This window comes from Strongylocentrotus purpuratus, unplaced genomic scaffold (genome assembly GCF_000002235.5).
Source record: "Strongylocentrotus purpuratus isolate Spur 01 unplaced genomic scaffold, Spur_5.0 spur5_scaffold_8, whole genome shotgun sequence".
NCBI lineage: Eukaryota > Metazoa > Echinodermata > Echinoidea > Camarodonta > Strongylocentrotidae > Strongylocentrotus > Strongylocentrotus purpuratus.
The window spans coordinates 17,537,727-17,551,097 of record NW_022145614.1 but is presented as its reverse complement, the minus strand read 5'-3'; the positions used below and the strand labels follow the sequence as shown (position 1 = coordinate 17,551,097).

The window sequence follows — 13,371 nt, the reverse complement described above, 5'->3', positions numbered from 1 at the left end:
TTGAAAAATTACGGTGGGTGAACTTTTAAAAGTCAATGAGACATGAGGGCTCCAATGAAAGAGCTAGTGATAACGTACGTCGGGGTGGATGTGCTTTTCGTTTAAACCAAAAAAAAAAGAATTTTTAACGATTTAAAAAAAACAACGTCCATAGGCTAACATGTTAGGCTGCTGACTCTGACGATAGGGGGCGTTGTGAAATGAGACTATACGGAGCAATATGCTACCGGCATGAACCTTACAGCGTGTTTCCATAGAAAACATCGACACGGTATTATCCGTGTCATACCGTGTCTGTTTTCCTGTGGAAACACAAGCGTGTCGGGTCGAGTCGACAGAGATGCGGATTATCAGATCCACCTCCGGGAGGTGGATCTTGATGTGTCGACCCCAACGAACTCCCTGTGAAATCGCTGTGGAAACACACAGCGACAAACCGTGTCTGGCGGATCATCAGAGCGCGCGAAGCCTCAATCACCACTGCAGCGTGATTGGTTGAAAAATACGCGTATACAATAATATGTTTATATACGCGCTGTACGTAACAATTAAAAATGTACGTCACAATAGAATAGCGTGGAATCCTGTGTAGATCTGAATCAACGATCGAGGTCAAAGGTTGAATCCTGACTTTCGATTGACACGGTATTTGCCTGACTTGGAACACGGAATCGGGGCGAATCGGAATGCTGCGCTCTGTGGAAACAGATTGGTTTAATACCGTGTCGCCGCGACACGGTATTTCAATCCGGAAAAGATAATCCGTGTTCCACTTCTTTTCTGTGGAAACACGCTGTTAGATCATCATCCAGACCCAGCTCGCACTTGGTCCTCGCTCCCACAACCGCTATGGTGACAGAGCCTTCTCAGTCTGTGCCCCCACTCTTTGGAGCACTCTCCCCGCCTATATCCAGGACTCACCCACCATTGACATTTTGAAAAAGAATCTAAAAACTCATCTATTCCAAAAGCAACCCAAATAACTATAAAATAAGTTCGAATAAATATTACCATGCCTTCATTATGTCTTTTCAAATTATTGCTATTACTGATATAATGATATAATGTGTTAATTTTCAAGGAATTTACATGTTTTGTTAATTTCGTTAGTAATGTTAGTAATGTTTGATATTCTTGGTAATTCAAGTAATGTTAATTTGTTAAGTTATGTTAGTAATATTTGATCTTCTTGTTAATTTGAGTAATGATATTTTGTTAAGTTATGTTAGTAATATTTTGTTTTCTCGGTAATTTGAGTAATGTTAATTCCATTAGTAATATTGATTTTTTTTGTTTGAAGTAATTTTGATTTGTGTACATGTACAGCGGTTTGAAACTTTTGTAACAAGCGCTATATAAATTGTTCATATTATTATTATTATTATTACACGATTTCACTTGATTTACATTGTGATTTGGGTGCTTCTAATTGATCATATAAAATGTCAATCGCTTCATCTGTGCTTTCCGCTGTGGGTGCATAAACCACTATTATCACCACGTTGAAAGGTTCCCCTTGTAATTTGATCAATAACACTCTGTCGCTGACTGCCCAAAAGCCCAGAACACAGTTAGCCGTTAATGGATCCAGAAGCCCCCCTACACCTCTTTCATGTCTTACTCCTCCTGAATAGATCATCTTATGTTTTTTAACTGTGAATTCTCCACTGCCAAGCCATCTTGTTTCACTAATTCCTAAAATATTTATTCTCATCCTGTTCATTTTTTGCACGACGTTGTCCAATTTCCCCTTCTGGTAGAGAGTACTTACATTCCAGGTGCCGATGCGCATGATTTTACGGTTGCGGACAGATTCGAATGACGATCAGGTCCCACCTGTCGCACATGGTAAAACCTACCGAGAGAGGCACTTCTAAATCCAGAGGTTTCCTCCACGCCGTTCATCTTTGACTTTAAATTGTTTCTTTCCATAGTGTACCTTGGGAAGAATGGTGAAGGTGGTTTCCCGTTGACTTCCTCACCGCAGTGTAGTGACCATGAATGTCTCCATGTGAACCCCAGTTCTGAGAGACGCCGTTGTCCCTGATATGATCATCCGCCCGAACTCTCATTACATCGCTGCTTCCCAATGCAGTCCCTTTTAGTCGCAGTTTACGACTCGCAGGAAATACGTGGAGGGAATTCTATATGGCACCCACTCCCTGGCCTTTTGCCGTGCTTAGATAAATGAATGAAATGAAATGAAATCAAATCATATCGACAAGTATGGCGATTATAGTAATTAAAATACTAGCGCTCTCCTTCTTTCTCAATATTACTTTGCCAGTCACTTGCTTCCTTTCTTATTTGTTTTCCATTTAATGCGTTCAGCATGCAAGCTTCAAATGAAACAAAATATTTAAAAAAGTCCTACGTAGACCTATGTACTATATTGCCACAAACAAAATGTAATGCCAATGTCACATTTATGGGCATGAGTATGCATGTTTGAATAGAAATACAGTCAAACCTAGTTTAGCGACCGCCTGCCTACAAAGACGACATTTTGTGTTTCCCTTGAAAATGGTTTCTCATTTGACCTTGATGTTGGGATTCAAGTATAATTACTTTTATGCCCCTCTGCAGCACGATTAATGTATGTATGTACTGGGGATTGCGCCTATGTCGGAGCTTCGGACAATGCAATAGCAAGGAAACGTTTCTTTAGGGTTGTACATGTCATATTAAGCTCTCCATGCTTTTCAGGTGGGCTGTATAACGTACAGACCACCTTATAATTTCGTTAGAATTGCCTTTATTTATTATTAAATATTTTTCTTATTTCTAACCACTTTTTTGTTGACAAGATAACTTAAAAATGGCTCAATCAAATGCCTTGAAATTTAGCACATTTATATATAGGCATATGTGCAAGGCACAGAAATTTTTTCAACCTTGACCTTGACTGATGACGTCATCTAGGCGCCATATTGTAAAATTTTACGAAAATCAACTCATGATCATTATCTTCATAACCAAAAGGTATTTCTCATTCATATTTATCATGATCAAGGTCAATATCCGTCCGGTCAATTGCAGGTCATATAACGCGCGCGTGCGCGTACGTCCGCGCGTCAATGCGCGCGTAAAATTTTGAAATGCTCAAAATCGTCTCAAAATCATTTTGCATACGTTTTAGGCCATTCTAAGCATTTTATAAAAAATCGCGCATGCGTGCGCTTTTTCGCGCGTAAAACTATTGCACAACATAGAATCGCCATTTTTTTTCTTTCATAATATTCCACATATTTTTACAAACAAATTGATAGCATGTTTATCTCTTTATGACTATTAATGACGGAATGATCGACCGTTAAACATAAATTTCCGTGTGCGCGAGCTCTTGTAATACATAGCATATATGGGCAAAAACATGCCTATGCAAAATCCATTGTAGCTCTTTAGGATGCAAGGTGACCCCAATTTTTTTTCATATTTTGATTATGTATGAATCGGAGATATGATTTCATGTCTCAATTGACCCTCAATTAACTCATGACGTCATCATAATGGCCTCCGAACTCAAAATTTCAATTTGCATATTATGACGTCAGCATATTTTTGGAAAATTGATTGTATCTTTGTAAAAAATTGATCAATTTTCTTCAAAATTTTGATATGTTCTAGCTGAGACAATTCTCTACAAATCTAGTCGTCACGATTTTTCATTTTGACAAAGGCATCATGGCGTATTTTTTGCGATTAAAGGAGGCATGTCAATTTTTCACATTTTGAGTGTATTCTCTATGGGACATGACTTTTTCTCAAAACTTGATTCTACATTCCCGTCTTTCGCGAGCAATATCTATGTCGTTTTAGCTTCATTTACGCTGAACTTCGAGTATGTTGTAGCTGAGACAAAAAGCTATCTCAAATGTACCCTTCATTTTGTCTAAATTTTTTGTTGGATCAGCCCACCTATACTTGTTCCAAACAAGTATTACAAATCTAGTTCTAGGTTGGATTTGAATGAGTTTACAGATGGGCTATCAATTACATAAGCTGGAAGCACATTCCATACCGTACATTGTCGTACATTGAAACATGTACTCAAGGAACCTGTACATGAAGACCACCTGTCTGTAAACACAACTTTATTGTCTCCCTTTGGTGGATTTTAAAGACAGGTTCCACTATAAGCCACAGAAAATTTAATTGAAAAAAATTCGAATATGTTCATAACCTAATTCATATATTCTTATAGAACTTATTTATATGTTTTGTCTGTATACTCTAGATATCTGGCAGTTGACAGAGATGTGGAGTGATGATGATAATGATGAAAACGGAGGACGTTTTGCGTATCGTCCAAACTCGAGAGATGACCATGGGAGGGGTAGACGAAGACAGTTTCGAAGGGGTGGTACCAGAGGACAAGGCAGAGGAGGTGCACTGGGTGGAGATAACGCCATGTGGAGAAGAGAGAACAGGAGGGAAGGAAGTCGTGATAGAGGAGACGCCACGATGGCTGACAGATTCAGGGGAGATAACTTCCGAAGAGGAGGAAGGGACATAGAAGGAGCGAGAGGAAGGGGACATGATGCAGAGAGGGGAGCTGGAAGGGAAGTTGGAGGCCAAAGAGGCGGTAACAGAGGAGGCCCATTTCGCCAGCGCTACAACGACAGGCAACAAGCCGGACAGCGAGGCGATCGGCCTAGAGGCCGTGGTCAAAGAGGGGGCCACATGGATCAAAACGTAGCTGGATCTAGGAGAGAGGGCTATCGGACACAGGAAAATACTAGGTATAGACCGCTTTGCATGTTTGTTTCCATAGGCCGATATGGACCAACATTCTATTACACATGATAATGTGTTGCAATAAATATGTCTTTAACAGCTAAATAGGTCAATACATTTTGTTTAATGACGACGCCTACTTGTAATGAAGCAGAAACTAGTCAGTTTGGTAGAAATTGTACACAATTAGCCCTGTAAATGTTTTATACACTACTTTTTTCAGCGTGTTGACACATTTTTATAACGGTGATTTAAAAGAAAAAAGAGTAAATTGCAGCTTGTATCAATCTTGAAATGTATGAAAAGGATGAGGTAAAAGTGAATGAAAGCTTTTCATGACATGAATATAATATATCAATATGTATAGCTTTACATCATTTAATTTCTACCATTTCAGATATGGACAGACCCAACGAAGATACCCGACGGACCAAGGTAACTTCAGACCGCTTAGTTCCAGACTTCTCAGGGAAATACTTGAAAAAGACCCTTCCGAGGCCGCTACAGAACTTGGGTCCCTGAAAGGAAACCTTCAAGTCGGTCTCAATGAAGACTTGATGAATGAGGTACAACAGCATCTCCTTTGGGAGGCTCTAGCATTTATTTGCGGAGCTCTAGGTGCAGAACAAACAGTGATCATGCTCCTGACAATGGCCCTCGACTCCAAACTCTGTCGTCAGCATTTACTCACGTTTTTGACCAATCTCAGGCGTCCAACAGAGAACATCGACGCAAGGCGGTTAAACCTTTTGAAGAATGTCATCACTGTCTTCCACTCAGCCATGCAAAGTTTGCCAAGCCGTGCTTCAGATCTTAAAGTTGCAGTCACTCTCATCTCCGATGCTGTAGCAGACATGGATGAAGACGACAAACGTGATGACATCATGGAGTCAATAAAGTCGTTGAATAGTCATATTGAGGACATTGAAAAAGAAAGGGAAAAAAAGAGACAGGTGGATCGCATTTCTAAGAACCCACCCCCTGACGACTTCCGCCAGCAAAACATTCTTCCCACTGTCAAGGAATTGCAACCCGGATATCAGCCGTTTCTCCGTCCTCATCTGACGAGAGGTGTATATGCCGATGAAGATCACTACCTGGATGTTCAGTTCAGACTTCTGAAGGAAGACTTTATCTATCCTCTTCGCAATGGTATATCAGAGTACCTTACTTTTAAGAAGGCGAACCCTGACAGACGGGCCAAACTTCAGGATGTGCAAATCTACGAGGAAGCTCACTACGAAAAATCTGTCCGTGATTTCTCCGGAATTTCACATTACATGTCTTTCAAGAAGTTACCTCGTGTCCGATGGCAATCGACAAAACGACTCATGTACGGATCATTGCTCATTTTATCAACGGATGATTTTAAGTCCTACATATTTGCTACAGTGGCCAAACGGGACGTAGAAGATCTAGCGAAGGGGATGGTAGCCATAGCATTGATCGACAGAGAAGATGAAGATACATCATGTCTAATGAATAAAAGTTTTGTGATTGCAGAGTCATCTGTCTTCTTTGAAGCTTATCGCCCAGTTCTCCTGGGGCTCCAGCGAATGTCTGGTCCATGCTTGCCGTTTTCCCAATACACCCTGAGCATGATTCATGATGTTAAGCCACCCAGGTATCTCCAAGATCGGATGGTAACTGAAGACGATGAAATGTTCATCGATCCATGTAGCATCGATATCTCACCTCTGCTGAAAGGCAACCGACGATGCTCTCCAATAATCGACGTGCTTGACGATGGTGCTTGGCCCGATATTGACGATGTACAGCTCGACCAATCACAATATGAAGCTGCCAAGACAGCTCTCACCAAAGAACTTTCTGTCATACAGGGTCCACCAGGTACCGGCAAGACGTACATAGGTCTAAAGATCGTAGAGACTCTTCTCCTCAACAGAGAAGTCTGGTCAAGTGAAGAAAACCCTAGCCCAATCTTACTCGTGTGCTACACTAATCATGCACTGGATCAGTTTCTAGAGGGTATCTTAACATTCCATCGCACTGGCATCGTTCGAGTTGGAAGCCGTAGCAAGAGTGAGCAGTTGCAGTCCTTCAACCTTAATCGGATGGTCGGTCGGAGGGGAATACACGATGAAGAGTACGTTCAGCGAAGGGTTCGTCATGTCAAGAAAGAAGTTGACGCTACCAGGAGGCGTGTAGAGAGAACGCAAGCCAGGATAGAGGGTGCAAGAAAAGGGATCATCAACGAGTATGAACTAGGCCCTTTTATGTCATGGCAGCATTACAACAGCCTCCTGCGTCTTTCCCATCTGAAACAGTCAAACTCCTGGCTTGTAGAGTGGCTTCTCTGTGAGCATCATAATGACAGGGATTGGAACCAGCAAGATAAACGGGATACGCTTGAACAGAGAGATAACCTGCAAGAAGATGAGAAGGAAGAAAGCACAAAGCATGTTCCTGTGGAAATTGAAGCAACAGTCGGGGTAGAATATGAACGAAGTGCCATCGAGTCTGAAAGAATGATTGATGACGAATATGGTGAGGAAGATTCTGATGAAGAGGAAGACGAAGACTATCCTTTCCTAGGCCTTGACTTAAATGTTCTGAACAAACCAGAGCACAGTATCTTGCGAAGGTTCATCCAAAGGAAGATGTCTGGAAAAGATGTCATCGATCCACGTGCTCTTCAATCGATTGTGGATGTCTGGAGTATGCGTCCAAATGATCGATGGGCACTCTACCATATTTGGTTGCAAAACTACCTACATCAGTTGAAAGGGAAACTGCAAGCATATGACCTCAAATTCAAGCAACTTTGTGGTCAGCTAGATGAGGCAAAAGGCGTTGAGAAATACCACGTCCTTCGACAGGCAACTATAATCGGTATGACTACAACTGGAGCAGCTAATCACCAGCAGGTTTTGCAGAGAGTCCGGCCAAAGATTGTAGTAGTAGAGGAAGCAGCTGAGGTACTGGAGGCACACATTATCACGGCATTAAATGCATCATGTCAACAGCTCATTCTCATTGGAGATCATCAACAACTTCGTCCGAAACCGAACGTGTACCTCCTGGCCAAGAAGTATCATCTGGACGTTTCATTGTTTGAAAGACTTATCAACAATGGATTTCCTTACTCACAGCTTGAGTTGCAACATCGGATGCGTATCGAGCTTTCGGGTTTGATGAGAAGGCACTTCTACGACAACCTTCATGATCATGACACGGTGAAGCGATACGAAAGTGTGAAAGCAGTTCAAAAGGATATCTTCTTTCTGGATCACGCAGAACCAGAAGATGAAATGGACGATACACAGAGTCACTACAATCTCCATGAGGCCGGACTCGTAGTAGCGTTGTGTTACTACTTCCTGCAGCAGGGGTATGAACCTGATAAGATTACAATCCTCACAGCTTATACAGGTCAGCTACTGAAAATCAAGCACATGATGGATCGTAGCAAGTTTGAGGGAGTCAAAGTTACCTCAATAGACAACTACCAGGGAGAAGAGAATGAAATCATTCTCTTGTCCTTTGTGAGGAGCAACAATCATGGGCGCATTGGATTCTTGGGGATTTCAAACCGAGTCTGTGTCTCCTTGTCAAGAGCAAAGAAAGGGCTCTACTGCGTTGGAAACTTCACCCTCTTTGCAGAAAAAAGTGAGCTATGGAAGGGAATAGTGAAAGATCTAGAAGCAATGGGATCTATCGGAGATTCCCTTACGCTGCAATGCACCAATCATCCAGAGGAGAGGACAGCGGTCAAAACTGCCGATGACTTCAAGAAGGTACCACGAGGAGGATGTAGTAGAGACTGTGATACCAGGCTTGATTGTGGACACGTTTGTCGATTAAAGTGTCACCCAACGGATCTAAAGCACCTCGTCTACAAGTGCAAAGCTCCGTGCTCCAAGGTTATCTGTGAGAGAAACCACAAATGTCCAATGTTCTGCTCAGATCTTTGCTCGACCTCTTGTTTAGTCATTGTTGAGAAGCTTCTGCCCTGCCTTCATGTCTGTAAAACGGAGTGTAAGACCGAAATTTGGTCCATCACATGCGAGGAAAAGGTTGACACAACTTTAAGTTGCTTACACGTCCATCTTCTCCCATGCCACATGCCAACTGAGGGACTTGAAAAGAAGTGCAAAGTCCTTGCCGAAAAGGAACTACAGTGTGGCCACAGTAAGACAGAGAAGTGTAATGGAAGTGGTCGATGTGATGAGATAGTCTTGAAAGTTCTTGAATGTAACCATACCTGCCAAGCAGCTTGCCATAAAGATCCAGAGGACATCAGATGTAAGGAAAATGTTGAGAAAACATTGCCATGTGGACACACGCATACCCTTCTCTGTTCCGCAAGTATTGACAATGTTCGGTGCAACACGATTACCCGAAAAAGTCGCTCATGTGGACACGAAATCATCGAGAAGTGCTGTCATAACAGTAAATGTTCCGAAGTAGTAAAGAAAATCTTGCCTTGTGGTCACATATTGAAGATGATTTGTTCGACCGAAGTAGAAACAGTAGTATGCAAAGCAAGATGCAATAAGGAGCTTCCATGCGGCCACATTTGCAAGGAAAGGTGTGGGGTGGATTGCACTGAGAACTGCACAGAGATGATCACCAGAGATGACTGGCCATGTGGTCATGAGGTAACCGTTCAATGCTGCGATGAAAGCGACGCATGCTACATCGCCTGCGAGGAGATCTTGATATGTGGGCACAAGTGGAAAGGGACCTGTGGAAAGTGCTCACAAGGTCGTTATCACCACCCCTGCATTGAGACATGTAAGAAAAAGCTGGCGTGCGGACACGAATGCGCCCTCAATTGCGGTGCACCATGTCTTTCCTGTAAAATGAAATGTTTGCGGCGTTGTCGTCACTCGCAGTGCAAGCATCCGTGCAGTGAGCCATGTGATGTTTGTACGAAACGTTGTAACTGGAAATGTGAGCATCACGAGTGCAAGACGTTGTGTTGCGAACCTTGTGACAGACCCCCATGCAACAAGCCCTGTTCAAAGAAACGGAAATGCGGTCACCCTTGCATCGGTCTGTGTGGTGAGATCTGCCCCAATAAATGTCGCATCTGCGACAAAGAAGATTTGGAGCAACGTTTCTTTGGGACCGAAGATATCCAGACGGCAAGGTAAGCTGAATTTTATGGAACCAGCCTATCAGAAGATAAATCAGGGAAGACGCCTACAATACATATGAAAAGAAATGACTTTGGATAATCTATTTGCCACAATTCGATAGAAACTACATTATACAATATAGAAGTTACCCTTAGTAATTGGCCTGCTTTTATTTCATCATTACCATTACATGCCTTTGTATAACAAAAACAGTTGAATCTCAATGGAATAAAATATCCTTTTACTTCGATAACAATTTCAAAATGTCTTTTGCTACGTGTGTAGGTACATTCAACTAGAAGATTGTGGACATTACTTTGAGGTGGAAGGGCTTGACAAGTATCTTGGACTCAGCACAAAATCTGACGGTGCAGAAACATTTACCAAATTATCGGTAATATTACATTTTTAAATTGTCATTAATTATAAATTGTTGTCACGAGACTTTTAGTACGCTTAATCGTAAATACATATCATATAATCCTTCCATATGGCTCCGGTTGTCTCATTTTCGCTCGCTGGAACATTGTCAGCACAAACCACTGACCTCTACCTCCTGGACGGATCATCGCCCATTCCCATTCACTATACGTTACGCACTAAAAGGCTGTATTGTCTGACCGTTCATGAATATTCATGTTTTTGCTTACCTCGGCAAAATGTTTGTTTTTAATAAATGGAAAAATTACGGTGGGGGGTTGGATGAAATGGACTAAATGAACCAAGCAGAAGTGATCTATGATAATTCATGCTTCTTATCCTTCGTGTGCTTGACCTATAATCTTAAAATCGCTTGGCAAACTGAGTTCAAAGTTCGACTTGTTTCACATGTGTATTATAGGCAATGACGAGCTTGCAACCTATTTTGATCAAATTACGGTGGGTGAACTTTCAAAAATCAATGGGACATGAGGGTTCCAATGAAAGAGCTAGTGATAACGTACGTCGGGTGGATGTGCTTGTCGTTTAAACAAAAAATGATTTTTTTTAAACGATTTTTTGGGGTAACATTCCATAGGCTAACATGTTAGGCTGCTGACTCTGACGATAGGGGGCGTTGTGAAATGAGACTAAACGGCGCCATATGCTAAATCAAGAAGTACCCGTATGTGTGAATGTGTTAAAAGTATATAGCTCATTTAATAAACACAATTCGTTCTTTTAACTCTTTTAACTCCTAAAATTTTGGATGCACTTTGGCAGTTACTTTGGTCTGAATTGATAACTTTGCCACCGTGAAATTTCTATCGGTTTTTATTTTGTATCATTTTCAAGGTAAAAACCTGTCCAAGATGCGAAAAACCCATTCAGTTAAGTCGTCGCTACAGTAATCTCCTGAGAGAATCTTCAGCGATTAAGCCGCGAATCATGGAAAAGCTACAGGATGCTCGCAATAGCAATGAAGACAAACACCTCCTCCTTAAAGTCAGCTCAGCCGTCATGTCGGCGAAAGAAACCATTCGGCTTTTGTTACCCAAATCACCATTAGCGTTGAGTAGATACTCGCTATCATCGCGATTTGGTAGAGATTTGGTAGAGAGTAGAAAGTCATCGGTGAACCGGCCATTTTTGGACAAGCTTCATGAATTACTCCAGGCATCAACAGAGGAACTGCACAGGCATAGCAAGTCATTGCCAAATGTACTCGTAGATCAGCACGCGAACGACCTCTGGAATGAGATGAATCGAGTGACGATCATGTGTGACTTAGCCGAAGTACTGAGGGGCGGAGCAACAGAACCGACCGAAGTACCCAAACTTCTCAATATCCTAGGCCGGGATATGAATATGACATTAGCACATGACCTCCTCAATGGAATTCGCACTGCTAATGGAATCAGCCATACTGACAGTGGCCTACCGACTTTCAAACGCACTCCGCGTCTTTCCTTCGACGCAACCATGTGGCTTACTTGTACCAAAGGACATCCCATTTCGAACCATCAGCCAAAGAAGGGCGTGTGCGAGGACTGCGTCTTGGCAGAGCAGGAGAGAGTCCATATACAGAATGTGCCCAGTCATCGAGGCGATGGTGGTCAACAAGGCCAGCGGGATAGGGGACGAGGACGTGGGAGAAGAGGTCGAGGTGGAAGGGGCGGTCGCAAGAGAGGCTACCAAAGAAACTATCGCGGGTTTTATACCTGAATATGCGATCATAATCTTCTTACATAAGATATTGCTAGACCGTGATTTTGCATGAAGATGTATACAATCAATATCAAACACGGTTTATGAATTCCACTGACCTTCGCATTATCGATGTTTATCCAGATAAATCATAATGCTGTATTAAAAGATTGTAATCGATCCAAGCTATTATTTTGTTCTTTGAGATGAACAACGCGTGGGGAATAAATTGATAACGAATTCGTAATACACTGATTTGCCGAAGTTTTTTTGATCTGTTAAAAATGTATTGGTTTAAATATCCGTTATCGAAATTAATTTTCCTTTTTTATTTGAAGGGCTTTTGAAAGATATGCGAGACTACAATGTCCACAGCAAAAAGAGAAAGCATTTTAAGCACAATTGGTATTGACCAAATGAGCACTGGCTAGGCTCTGCATGAGCATACAATTGGCCTGAGCAGAGAAATACTAATTCAAGAGACTGCGTCAAGGTACATGTGAACCAGCATTTTTCCATGTGTTTTATGAGGTATGAATAATCGCTTCGTAACGTATGTAAATATTCTTTACATTTTCTATTTTTATCGCAATCGGATCATTTGCTCTATATCCCTTTGCTTCGCTGCCCGCAGAATACTGAAACATCACTCGACTTTATCAAACAATGATATTCTTCTGCTGTCCATGCTATCAGACAATTGTTATATTTACCGGCGCATAAAGATATGATTTACCGCGCCTTTTCCCTGTAAAATACTTAAGTAGTATTGTAGAAATATAGAAGAACACAGACAAATATTTGTCTTTATAAGAATATAATTCGTCTCAATATGTTGTAAATAGATCTTCACTGTCTTGATCTTCAATATACATGCACTTAGGTGTACATTTGTTTACATCAAGCAGGAGTCGAGTATCACAATTGGAAAAAAATGTGGAACTTTTAAAATAATGATATTGATCGTATCCAAACGATTCAAAGTTGTTTTAAAGCCAAACTGTACTACAAGCCCAACCGCAAAATCCCTTTTAGCGCCAAATCAGGTCAACTGTAGCAGTATGGTCTCGTAACTCGCTGCTTTCCTGGCAGCGCTGTTGGCTTTCGCATCGAGTCCTCTGTCTGTGAAGTGGAAATTAGTTATTTGGTTATACAGTGTTGGCAAGTTGACCGTGAGATGGTGCTGTGCAATTAACAGTATACTAAAAGACAGAAAGTTCATCAGTTCAGTATCGCTTTAAGTTGGCACACATGTGAAAATGTTGTTGCATGTGTTTAATATGCAATGTTGATATGGTTGAACAGTATGCACTCTTAACTGTGTAGTGAAAGGTAAATTAGGAGAATTAACATATGCATTTTGTTTCTTGCTTGGTATTACGTGACCCACCATCCTACTCAG

General features: G+C 41.6%; 1 protein-coding gene across 1 annotated transcript; it reads left to right on the top strand.

Moving 5' to 3' along the window:
• Positions 1-4,257: 4,257 nt before the first annotated feature.
• Positions 4,258-11,987, top strand: LOC115920273 (NFX1-type zinc finger-containing protein 1-like). Its single transcript, XM_030975708.1, has 4 exons — positions 4,258-4,742; positions 5,135-9,853; positions 10,128-10,236; positions 11,118-11,987. The coding sequence occupies exons 1-4, from the start codon at positions 4,258-4,260 to the stop codon at positions 11,985-11,987; spliced, it is 6,183 nt and encodes a 2,060-aa protein (XP_030831568.1).
• Positions 11,988-13,371: the final 1,384 nt, after the last annotated feature.